Source organism: Salarias fasciatus, chromosome 13 (assembly GCF_902148845.1).
Source record: "Salarias fasciatus chromosome 13, fSalaFa1.1, whole genome shotgun sequence".
In the NCBI taxonomy this organism is placed as follows: Eukaryota; Metazoa; Chordata; class Actinopteri; order Blenniiformes; family Blenniidae; genus Salarias; species Salarias fasciatus.
In genome coordinates, this window is record NC_043757.1 from 18925531 (window position 1) to 18938195 (window position 12665).

Consider the following 12665-nt stretch of genomic DNA (forward strand, 5'->3'; position numbering starts at 1 on the left):
AAATGATTTTACATTGTTCTGTGGTAGATATGATTTGTTACCCCGTGTTATTATTTGGAATCATTCATTTTCTTCCTCAGCGCACATGGAGGGGTAATAGAAATGCCAGTGAGGTGGCTGATTTACTTAGTGAAATTTTCATCTCAAGGCTCCGCGAGGCGTGATTGGAGCCCGTAAGAGGAACAGGAAGTCATGCATTATGTAGGCGAATCTGACGCGACCTTGAGACTTCCCGGCGCCGACCATATATTACCATCAGAGCGACCTTCTCGTCCCGGAGATACATCTGATGTGTTTAAGGCTGTTTTACAATGCATTAGGAGGGCTTTACATGTGCTGAGCTCACTTTATTTGCTCATACATTTGGCGGGAGGAGTTTAGTGTCAGCCTGATGGGGACCGTTCACAGTGACTGAGTCACTTGTCAAGAAAAATTAGGCTGCGGAAACGGCGCCGAGGCGGCGGATAATAAGCGTTTCAAAAAGCAAATTCCCCACTTTTCTACTTTCGCTCACCTCCGATATCCAGCGCGTTTGCTGCTCGGCGAGCCCTCGCTGATTCCGGCTCATCATGTATTCGCGCTTGATGCGATTGATTGACCTGCATCTTCAAGACAGAGAGCAGATATAATTTTTTTTCCCACCGAGCGATAGGATGTCGGGATCAATATTCTCACTGTTGGTTAAGCTTTTTGCAACCTTTAGACTATCAGCTCGTATCGATCTCTCTCACGTAATTGTCTGCATTTTCAAATCAAGTTTTGTTTAGTTTTTTTTTTAGTTTTCAGCTTTTTGTCTCTTATGGACGTGCAGACGTAGTTTCATGATGCCTCCTGGTCCCCATCCCTGACCCAAGCTAAAGGCCATTAAAAACACATTCATTGCAAATGTCAAACGCGACTTGCATTTATTGTCCGTGTGTCCCCCCTTTCCGCTTTTCACCGCCGCGTTATAAACATGTAGAGGAGCACGACCGTGTTATATTTCCATATAAAAAGGCCTATAATTACGGGGCTGGGGGGTGGGGTTGAGGACGGTTGTTCCCCTTATCAGAGGAAATGATAAGAGAGAACCCCGCCCTGTGAAAGAACAGGGTCCATTTTGATATAATTGGCAGTGGAATTATTTATGACATTAATTGCCACATTATCGACTGGCTGTCAGCCGCCGTGTCAGTCTGTCCATCTTTCTTAGCAGAAAGAGCCAGCTCAGCCTGGTGCCCACTGACAAGCTAATTACTACAGCACAACCCTGAATGACAAATGTTACTCATCTAAGGCCGGGCCCGGAAATAAGGGCCGCTTCCACCCCTCCTCCTCCGGATCGGGCCAGACGGCGGCGCGCTGCCAAATGTCTTCAGGTGCAGGAGGGAAGGAGTTTGCATGTCACACAGAGAGAGAGAGAGGAAAAAAAAAAAAAGACGACGAAGTGAAGGAGTGGGAGAGGGAAAGAGGTTTTTAGAGCCAGGAGGACCTTTAAATCTAAATCTCACCCCACCCTGCTTGCCTCCCTGCTATCAGTGGCCAGTTGTCACTCACTGACAAGTCTTTTTCTCCTTCCCCTCGCCGCCGCCGCCCCCCCCCCCTTGTAAATTTGCATTAGCTCATGCCAATCAGTCATCAGGTTGTGGGCTGATACGTAGTGACGGGGTGATCGCTCCTTAGTTCTCTTGACAGCGAGCCACACACTGCTGTGCCTTTTGGGGAGAGCTGTGCCGTGCCGCTCATGTAATGTAGAGCGTGGAGACTGTACAGCATTTAAAAACAGTTTACGAAACGTCGTGGTTATTGTCAAATTATACATTGAGAAAAATCTAATTCTGTGCGCAAATAAGAAGAGAAAATACGTCGGTTCAAAGTGGGGCTGTTCTGTGTGCGCACACACACACACACTGGGGCTACTGCAGGCCCCTGCAGGGCCACTGCAGCAGAATGTCACTGATCTGCTGGGATGAAGTGGCGTGCCATTTGGTCATCCAGGACGATTCCAAGAAGCAGCGGCGGCGACGCCGCCGAGGGTCGACGAGGGCATCGCCTACAGGTAGATCCGTGGCTCGTACCTTAATTAATCTACTGTCCGCGGCGCATCCCGCTCATCCCCTCGTGTGCACAAAGGCGCACGTCAAGCATATGTCAACCTGCTCCGGCACTCCCCGCCCAACCCATAATGCAGTTTGTGTCGGTGTGGCAGCTCGGGATGCGTCCCTGACGAGGATGGGAAGTGACACACACCAAACTCGGTGTGTCCCCCAGCCAGCTCCGGTGGCTCGGGGCCTGTCAATTCCAGCTCCGTCAGTGGCACTGGCTCAATGGCAGTGCCTGTGACACATGTCACAAAGTTTTAAATGTCTGCTCTTTTCAGCAGGATGGCTGGGCGCGCGCTGAAGCCAGGGGAAGGATGACATTTTGTGTCGTGCGGGGGGGAACTTGTTGTGGTTCCCCTCTTCCTGCCTCCTCCGGCTGTCAGCTCCGGTTTCCTCTGAGCATATCAAAACACAGACAAATAAACCTTGTCATTTTGAGACGCCAGCACTAGTGACCAGGCTCCTGAACGCCGTGTCATCCGGAATATGGTCACACAGTCCGTCGGAAGTTACGAAGTGTGTAAGAAAAATGCAAGAAAGCAAGCGCTGCCAAGAAACACTTAAACAAACGCAAACCGGCACAAATGTTTATGCTCATGGAAACCAGAAATGAACAGAAGGAGACGAAGCGAGCACACATTGCATCAGGCTATCTGTGACCTTTTCCTCATCCCTTTGTGGATGAATGACGTGCTGCACTGACACTGGTTTCGTTCAAGTCCCAAACTACAGTCTCCTGATCATGACTGATCTCTTCCTTCACTTTGAATTTGTGGGTGATGAAGCCAAACAACGTAACGACGTTACAAACATCTCTCAGATGTTTGCAGATGTAACACAAGAAAACTGCTGATAACCATCGGCTCAGCACAGTTCATGCACATGGAGATGTCGTCACAAGCGAGCAGTGTTGCGGAGGCTGAGCATATTTATCTTAAACACACCAAACAGAAGTGTTGATTCAAGGCTTTTAATCACATCCAGCTGCAATTTCACATCAAATCAGCATTTTCACAGATTGATTCACATCAGGACTTTCCTGAACATTTCTTCTTTGTTCCAATAGGATAGAAAAAGGCAGCATTTAACAGTATAAAACAGTCTCGACAACAAAGCACAAGGCATAATATAAACATTTATCACTCATCAGGGCCGACATGTGGCGGGCAACGGAGAGCTGTTTGAAAAATCTTGGAGGATGTTAAGTTTTTCCACATTAAAAGAGAAACAATTATTACAAAGAGAAATAACTGATAGTGATTGTAGTTATTTTATCGAAATGTAATTTTATCAGTAAATTTAATGCGATATGCTTTGCAAATAAGACTGTCTGTTTGATATCACTGATCCTAACAGCTGCAAACAACAACAATGAATTGGCCTGAGACAAACAGTAGCATGTTCAGCAATGTGGTTAAAACTCAGTGTGTGACTGACTACAAGACTGCAAAGGAGATTTACTTTACTTTGGACATTTTCAAAAAGAAAGGTTTTTAACTTGAACACTTCAAACGTTAGCCTTTATTCAAACTCTATTTTCTTTAAACACTGACCTATTTTACTGGCCAAGTGTAAAGATCAATTTTGATAATACTATAGTTACAATCATACCCTGTTATACTCGGTTTTTCACTTAAAAAAAACCCCAAAAACATCAGTTTGATCAAATAATTTACCTTCAATATAAATATCAACAATATTCTCAGTGGTTGAAGAATTTGCATCTGCAGTTTGTTTATAATACAAGTTGAACAAATAATGCAAGAAAACAAGAAAGAAATAAAATCCAACCGTCAAATAACAGAGTATCTCAGGGATCATAGATGGTCTTGATTAAAGCTTTCAGTGGGCAGATTTTGCATTTGGTCCATATATTTCAGTTGATAACAAATTCAAACACATGTAGTCCTGCAATAGAAACTGAACAGATAATCACTCAATGATCAGGTGTTTAAGACACAAAAAGATAAAAAACACAGGATGGAACTCAAACTAAACAAGCTGCACTGATAATGCCTCAGGTGTCAACTTGGAATCATAGGAATGCTTAACAAGGATGTATAAACGGTTCTGTCAAGCTCTTTACAGTGCATCAATGTTTTAAACTAGTTTCGTGTGCGTGAGAGAGAGCGAGAATGAAAGAGGAGCTCATGTCAGGCCTCAGGTGTGCCGCCGTCACCTCTCTCACCCCTGATTAGCGAAGGAAGTGATCCATCATGACTGTCAGAGACAAGGATACAACTGGCTGGGTCTGTTTGCTGCTGAGGCTGTGTGTTTGTGCGTGTGTGTGTGTGTGTGTTTGTGTGTGTTCTTGCTGATGCTCAGAGGCAATCGTGTCAGTGGGGGAGTCATCACCGGCTGTGAGCTGCCAGCAGGGAGGCTGAAACCAGCTGGGTCAGAACCTGCTCTGTGGCTGACCTGAGTGAGAGACGCTATCGGAGGCTGTCATTATGAGATGCAGAAAGAAAGCTGCGACATTCAAATCCACCAATGGATCGGAGGGTCATCACTCAACACTTACCTCATTAGAAAGCTATAAGAGCATTTGTTGATGAGTGGCAAACTTCACCCAGTCAGAGCTTCATGGATTCAAAAGTCACAAGTGATTTCAATATATACAAGACTGAATTGAGCCTCTGTTTTTCTGTTAGCTTCCACTGCCATTAAGTCCCTGTTTACGTCAGAGCCGCTGTCCATCAGAGCTGATCGTTTCGGATGAATCTGTTGCCTTCAGAGTGCTTTCCATAGTAGACGTAGCGACACTTGGCAAACACACCTAAAAACACAAGAAAAAAAAACAAAACTTTACATTTGGCGACGTGCACATGTGAAATATAAAATAATCCACCCATTATACCTCCAATAACAAGCCTACTTGATGGTCAAGTATAGTATCTCCTACAGATACTCCTGGCTTTGTGGGATCAGTACAGAAAGGATTTGGTTCAGTCAGTTTGATGCAACAAACAAACCACAAACACACACAAAACCATGAATTCGATGTAACACGTCATTTTTCAAGCAGAAGTTTGTTTAGTCTCACATGCAAATTTAAAACTGAATCACCAGCATAGTGTCCAAATGAGATTATGGCCTACTGGACTGAATATGTTTTATAAATTGTGCAAAAATTAACAACTTTTTTACATTTAGTTGACAGAGCACAGAATGCTGTTTTTGAACAAACCACTAAATTGAGTTTATTTGTGCTACAGTGCCAAAAGTACAGTCGGCACTCGTGGTACAGCGCTCTATGTCAATATTATTGAAAGTAGCTCACATACAAAAACTAGGTCTTTGTTAGATGCTGCAGTGCACCCGCAGGAAACCGCTGCAAACAGATGTGCAAACAGAATGACAACAATGCAGGTATTAAAACATTCAAAACCAGACTTAATAATTTACGAGGTCAATATGTTTCTTAGACTTTAAGCAGCCAGAAAATAAGGTTTAGCGCGAGACGCCGAGAGTAAATGTTTGTTTAGAAGAGGAGGAACTCTCCACAGGGTGGCTCTAACTGGCAGGACTGAAGAGGGTCGGCTTCTTCCAGGGGAAGAGAGGTGCTGCTGGGAAGGATGAGTGTCTTGTTCCAGAGGAAGACCAGTGTGGCCTCGGGGCAAAGTCCTGACAGTAACAAGCTCCAAGTCACCCATGTAACACTCACATCGACACACACTGAGGCATCACAGTGAGCAATTACTCCGCCATCAGCAGGCGTGGGAAGAGTTGGTGTGTTTGCATGGTTTCACTTGTTTAGGTCCCGTGTGTCAAACCACGGATCCAAACTGATCCATCCGTCAATTAGATCATTAACTCTAAAACAAGGAGCAATTATCATTTGGACATTTTCTAAAGGAAAAAAAAACTACAAAAGGTGATTTTCTGATGCAGCTTCTTTTAAATGAAGGAATAATGTATACACCTGCAAAGTCTAAATTTTGGGAGCATTTTAACCTTGAGTAATATTTTCAACAATACATGATAATACGATTTATGAGCCACCATATGTACCAATGTAGAGGAAGAAAGTGGAGAGTATATTAGTTTCTGTTTAGGGTTAAAATGCTAAAACCTTAAACATTTCCATGAGCAAAGACAGCAAAGCAAATTTCCCCAAGTTATTATGAAAATACTACCAATATGAACACGTTTGGATAAATATATATGTTAATCATCAAGTAGTGAACAAATATATAATTCAGAAAAAAAATCCTCAGAGAAATTTTATCCTTGCAAAAGCCCATATGAAGAAATCTATTAACAAAAGTCCTGAAAATAATGAAAAGCACTCCTCTCTGCACATCAGATAATGGCTAAAAAATGGTTGTTGGTGGTGTCGTCCAGGCTGAGGGGCGCCACGATGTCAAAGCAGAGCTGCTGCCACTGGATGAGTGTGGCAGGCTGCACCTATAGGTGTCACTTCTCACCAAATGAGGCAAGGACAAGTGGCATTAGTGCTGTTGATGATCCTCTGACAGCAGAACAGATACAGCTTTCACCAGGTTTTCCAAATAGACATCAAGTGCAATATAGCGCGAGTGTGGCAGGGTGGGGGTGTGTGGGTGTGGAGGTTGGGGGTGGGGGGGTGGTGCAGGCCAGACACAGGGGCAGGAAAGGAGAGACTTATGGGAGAGGCGGCGTCGGAGAGGGATGAGCTGTGCTCCAAGTGGTAAGTCCAATCACATAATCCAAAGAGACATTGTCAAGGGCGGGGAGAGAATGGCAACTAAGTGACAGAAAGCAGAGACGGGGACAGAGATACTGGTGCCATATTAGTGCCAAGCATATTCTGATGCCACCCTCAATTCTAACCAAACCTGACACATCGCTTCCACCCCCCCCCCCCCCCCCCCCCCCCCCCTCTGACTCTTCAAAGTAGGCTGAACCAAGTCTCACACACATATATCTGCACATACACACACACACGCACACACACCAGTCCCTCGCAGCAGTGGTGGGTGTTCTGTCAGGCGGAGGAGCAGTACAGCAACAGCAGAAGCCCACAGGCCCGAGGACAAGCTCAGTCAATCTAAATCTGGACTTTGTAGTGGAGCAGTGCTCATTTCCCCTCATAGCCCAGCTACTTGAGGTGATCCAAACACTGAAGTGTGAGGAGCTGTCACCTCCGATAAAATCCGGGACCAGCTCCGTGCCTGCCTGCTCCCCTGGTGTATGAGTATACACGTGTGTGTGTGTGTGTGTGTGTGTGTGTGTGTGTAGTTCTGACAGTCAGGCGGTTGGGGCGGCAGCGTCAAGGGGCTGTGGGGATGAATTCCAGCTGCTGTGATTTGCCTGGGGATATAGGTGCCGCGGCTGGAGACTGGGCTTGACACCACAGGACTCGGGGTGTCTCGCAGCGCTCTGATCACATGGGCGCCGGGGCCTTTCACATATTCACAGCTTTACCCAGCGAGAAACTCACTCTCTCCAGGAGTGCGGCCTCCTTAAAGAGATTACCCACCGAGGTACCAAAACCAAGGCTCCTAAAAGACATTACCTAGAGGGGATATATTTGTAGGTTGCAACCAAAGCCTTTCAGAGATAACCTTCACAGATGAAGGAACTAAAGCTAAAGGCCCCTCCAGCCTTCACACTCTGCTGAGCTCGTCACTAGCCCGTGGGGAACGACAAGGATCCCAGATGAACACATTCGGCGATTCTCCTTCACCAGTCGGAGAACTCCGGACAGTGTGCGACCTGAAGCTCTCCGACGGCGCTAATTTATACTCCAGTGTGTGATCAAAGGACGCGAGGGAGAGTGAATTAAAGGGAAAAAGAAGAACAAAGAACAGGGATGAGGTCTGCTTCCCAGTGGGAGAAAAAGTGCATCAATATGAAAACTCTACATTTCAGCACTATATTAGCTGGTGTGATCTGTGCATGAGTATTTTTCAGTCCGCTGCGTTCCCCTCACAGCGAGAGCTCGCTCCTATTACAGGAGGAAACCCAGAGAAAGATGGGGCGGGTGGAGACAGCGGCGGGAATAACTAAGTCAAACCGGCTCTTACATAATGCCTGCCGGGGACTCGCTAATGCCTGTGGGGTTCAACCTGATGAACTCACACTTAATAACAAGCATTTCAGTGCCGTAGCTGGTCGTCGACAACATTCTCCGTGCATCTCCGTGCACACCTGAATCAACACCCACGCTCCCAAACCGTACACACACGATCACGAAGTCGCACGCACACCTTCGTCCCCTGCACACAAACACAACACACAGTGAGAACAGTGGGAGTGGCCATTAAAGTGACAGATTAGCACAGCGATATGGAGGCTAATGTTTCCATCATGCCCCGGCAGTGGAACAATCGGGCCTCTGTACTGCATATATCTTGGAGCCCCTTGTTGTTTTTAAGTGGAGAAGCTAACCCACCTTGTCTTTATTAAAAGGCAGCAGACTCGGGATCTCGTATCTCGTTCTTGGCGATGGCCGCAGTGCAGCTCCATCGTCAGACAGTCTGGTCTTTTCAGAGCTGATTACCCAAAGCATGCGCTCCTCCCTACGGGGGCTTTCTGGGCCATTCTGCCACGGTGTGAGTGAGCGAACTGTACCGAGTCTTATATGTACAGAGTTCCAACATCGTTTCAACACTGATGGCAACAGCAGTTCTCTTTTGTGAAAACATCATTTTATATATAAAGTACTTTCAATAAGGGTGAGGAGGAAATCGGCTCTGTACACTACGGAGTCTATAAAAACAACCCCCTCCAGACACCATTTCTGTAGCGGCTGTGGATCAGGTGGACGAGCAGCTCTACTCCAGTCCCAGGGTTGATGGTTCAATCCTATTAAAACCAAGACAACATAGTAAACTTCTGTCACTCCTGGTGAGTGAGTGTGTGTGTCACTAATTGTGTAGTTGGTATTAAAATATGCAACTGTCTATGAAACCCATTTACAACTTGCTGATGTTCTACCGTCAACCATTAGACATTAAACATGGTTATTAAGCAACATTCCTCAGGAGGTTGTCGTGTTAAAAAAAAAACCCAAGCTATGCCTGTTGTGGAACTTTTGGTGAAAAAATGTAGACGAATAAAGTTTTTAAATGTCAATACAAGCAAATTGTTCGAGAGTCACACTCCTGAAAACAATCAGTTTTTTTTTTTACTGATGAGAACTAAGACCACATTAGTCAGGAGAGAAAAAAAGAGTTCCAAGTTTTTCAAGCTCAACATTAAAAAACAGCACATTGAAGGACAATTTTCAAGGGCTCAACTTTGTAATAAAAACTAAGAGAAAACTTTATGGACTTTAATATTCATAGAGTTATAGCCTTTTTTTTCTTACAATTTTACAAGTGTAATTGGGATCAGTTTAGGTTATATATAGCGCTTCAACTGAATACAGGATTTCAGATTCACCTTTGCCTTCAGAATTCCAAAAATAACAGAGGAAATTTGTATATCCAGTGAAATGAATTCTGGGTGTTCCTGTTCTTTTTCATCTCAAACAGTGTGTCAACAAACAATCGAGGTTTACGACGGTGCTGACACGACTTCATTATCTCAAATATGACGCCTCAAAATTCTGCATTCAAATCAGAGCGCACTTAGAAGAGAGAGACAGAGCGAGTCAGGCAGAGGAAGGAGATGGAGTGGGTTTAATGATTGTTCCCTGCATACAATCAGCTTGACTCTTTTCAAGGGCCATCAATATGTCACAGAAAGACACATCCAGCGGATGTAGCTTTTAACATCAAGGTTATCTATTCTCGGCATGAATTCACTCCCTCCACTCCCCGTTCCTTGCCCCGTCCCCCCCTCTCCACATCCATCCTCCCCTCTTGTCTCGGCTGCCTCCACTCGGCCTTTGTTCGTCTCTCTTATGCCTCCTAATTCTGATTGTTTGCTGTATTTTTCAACTCTCCTCATTTTCCGTCCCCACTTTGGCCACTTAGCCCACAATTTCATCAGTGACTCAATCCATCAGGGACGAGGACGAAAGATGAAGAATCCAATTAACAACGCAATTACACTTTCTGTATTATCTCCAAGGGCTAAAATAACACTGCTGGGCAGGTGGGGGATGGGGTCAGATGGTGCTGGGGGGGCAGGCTTCTATAAGACTTGGTGCGAGTGACTTATGAGCTTGGGGCGTAGGCTGCTGTGAGCCAGGGCTATTATTGTGGACACGATCCATCTCCGGCTGTCCTTTTATCAGTTCAGCCCAACGTCATGAGATGGAGTCACCACCTCCTCTCTATAGGGAAGCCAGCAGATAGATAACCCCCCTGCGTCCCATAAACTAACAGCCAGTGGACTGTGATTCAGCCCACTGAGAGGTCGGCTGGCACACACAGCACATTGCTGAGGAGAGAAATTGAATTGTTTCGCTTTGCGCTGGTATGCTGGCTTTGTGAAACAGTGACTAAGTATATTTTTCTCCTGAGGGTCTGTCACATATTTAAAGAGAGAAAGATAAACAGTGATGATACCGTGCTACTCGAGAGGCAATAAATCAACGTTAAGCAGAGAAAAATATGGGAATATGCATTTTCTCTCGCTTAACTTCACAGTGCAGGGTGGTAAATATGGATCACCTCCCAAATGAAGTGATAGATGTAACCAGAGCCTGGCTCAATTTAATTAAAAGATGTCAGAATATACGGCTTTTTTAAAACACCATGCTCAATAATTCTCAAACATTTGCGCAGATGACGGTAAATTTGTTTTAGAACTTCAGAGGCTGCAACTTCCAAAGGTCCTTAAATGTTCTTTTTGTTAAGTTTACAACTTTCCTTTTCCCCTTTCATCCGTCCATCCATCTTTCCATCTACTTTATCCAACTCAGGGTCACTTGGGGCTAATCCCTGCTTACAATGAGCAAAGGCAGGGAACAATCCTGACAGCTCACCAGCCATCGCAGGACAAACACCGGGAGACAGACAGAATGTTTTGGACTCACATTCACAACTAATGGCAACTTAAAGTCACAGATTAACCTCAAACACATGTTTCTGGTCTGATTCTCCGATTGTCAGCGACTGCAAAAAAACGATCCCTGAAGACAGCAAGAAACGGGGGCGAAAACCAACATAATGATGGGATTAGTTTGGAGACTTTCAAAGCATTTTTCACTTTGTGCAACTGAAGGTTTAATACGACATGTTGATATGAAATCATTCTTTGCTTCACTAATAGACTCTTCTGCGCATTAGTTTAGCATTTTAAACGCTGAAGTGTCACTCGTACCTCTTGGGTCTCAAACAAGCCTCCTGCTTGTAACTTTACGAATTAAAGTGACATTTGTCCCCCACTAGTGAAAAATATTTAGTCCATTAAACATAAATAGCTGTCATCTTGATGCATGCCCTGGGCTTATGCCTTCCCTTTTCCCCTCCTGGCCGTTTACTGCGGCCAAACAACTGCAGCGCCTGCATGTTCTCAACTTCAGCGTATTGATTAAACTTTTAAATAGCTGCCATATAACCCTGGGACATCAGGAAGATTAATTTGCGTCAGTGTTCATCTGTAATTCATTAGCCATTTATACTCACCACATTCACACAGGCTATCAGGGAAATGCGGCCCATTTTTCACAACCGCAGAGGCTGGGGAGAAGGCAGAGAGACGGAGGGACGGAAGGGGGGATTACACAGCCTCCAACACAGGGAGGGCGCTAAACGAACCGAGAACGCATAGCAAGTCACTCGGGTTGGTGAAACATCACTATATTGAAATAAATCAAACGAGGTGTTAATTGTTCTCAATGCAAAGCAGACTCTTTCTGTCCATGTGTTCACATGTCCTTAAGGAAGACGTTGAAATTACTACCAACGGCATGCGAGCAAGAAGCATGAGAAAGCTTAATGTCACGAAAACAGCCTATTAAAGTGTTATATTTATCATTCAGTAAAAAAATACTTTTTTTTGTTTTTACTATAAATCACACCTTTTGACTTTATTGTGACTTACATTCAGAAGTGTCTTTACACATACATCAGAAATACTGGTATCTATCACCCGTGACCCCTAGGTGTCACTGTATGACAACAGAATGCTGCTACCGAACCAACGAAAAACCTCCATGACTATTGAGATTTAACTGATAAAGCAACGGGAATGTGGTTAAAATGCTAGAGCTACACAACAAAATTTCAAGAGAAAATTAAAAAATGTAAGAAAATATAACAGAAGCAGACCATCAGAAAGAAAGATCATAGTATCTGTGAAATTTGTGAGGGACTGGGAAGAGCAGAGAAACTCCTAACATAAAGAAGAAAACAAAGTTAATGGGCTTAAAGCAGGACGGCCAGAGCTCGAGGAACAGAAGGTTCTGGAAGAGCAGCTGATGGTCCAGGAAAAAAATTATGGAGAATTTTTTTCTCCTCTTCATGATTACTTTTTGACTGATGCTATATACCCTGGTGCAACATATGGTCTGGAAAACACAGTACTACTACATTTAAAACATTTTTGGGGGACATTCTGACCAGTAAAACAATGCCAAATAATTAGGGATGCACCAAAATTACTTTTTAAAGGACAAATACAAACCTTTAGTTACTTGCTGATGCTGAGTACTGATACAAGCACCAAATGCATGAAGCCTAAATTACACTCCATACGAAAACAATG

General features: G+C 44.5%; 1 protein-coding gene across 1 annotated transcript in view; it reads right to left on the bottom strand.

Moving 5' to 3' along the window:
* Nucleotides 1–3043: 3043 nt before the first annotated feature.
* The window catches only part of lrmda (leucine rich melanocyte differentiation associated), a 206120-nt gene continuing 196498 nt past the window's right edge, over nt 3044–12665 (bottom strand). Inside the window, exon 7 of the mRNA XM_030107483.1 lies at nt 3044–4857. Within this exon, the coding sequence (XP_029963343.1) occupies nt 4778–4857 (80 nt within the window). The 3' untranslated portion in view covers nt 3044–4777. The remainder of the gene's footprint in view (nt 4858–12665) is intronic.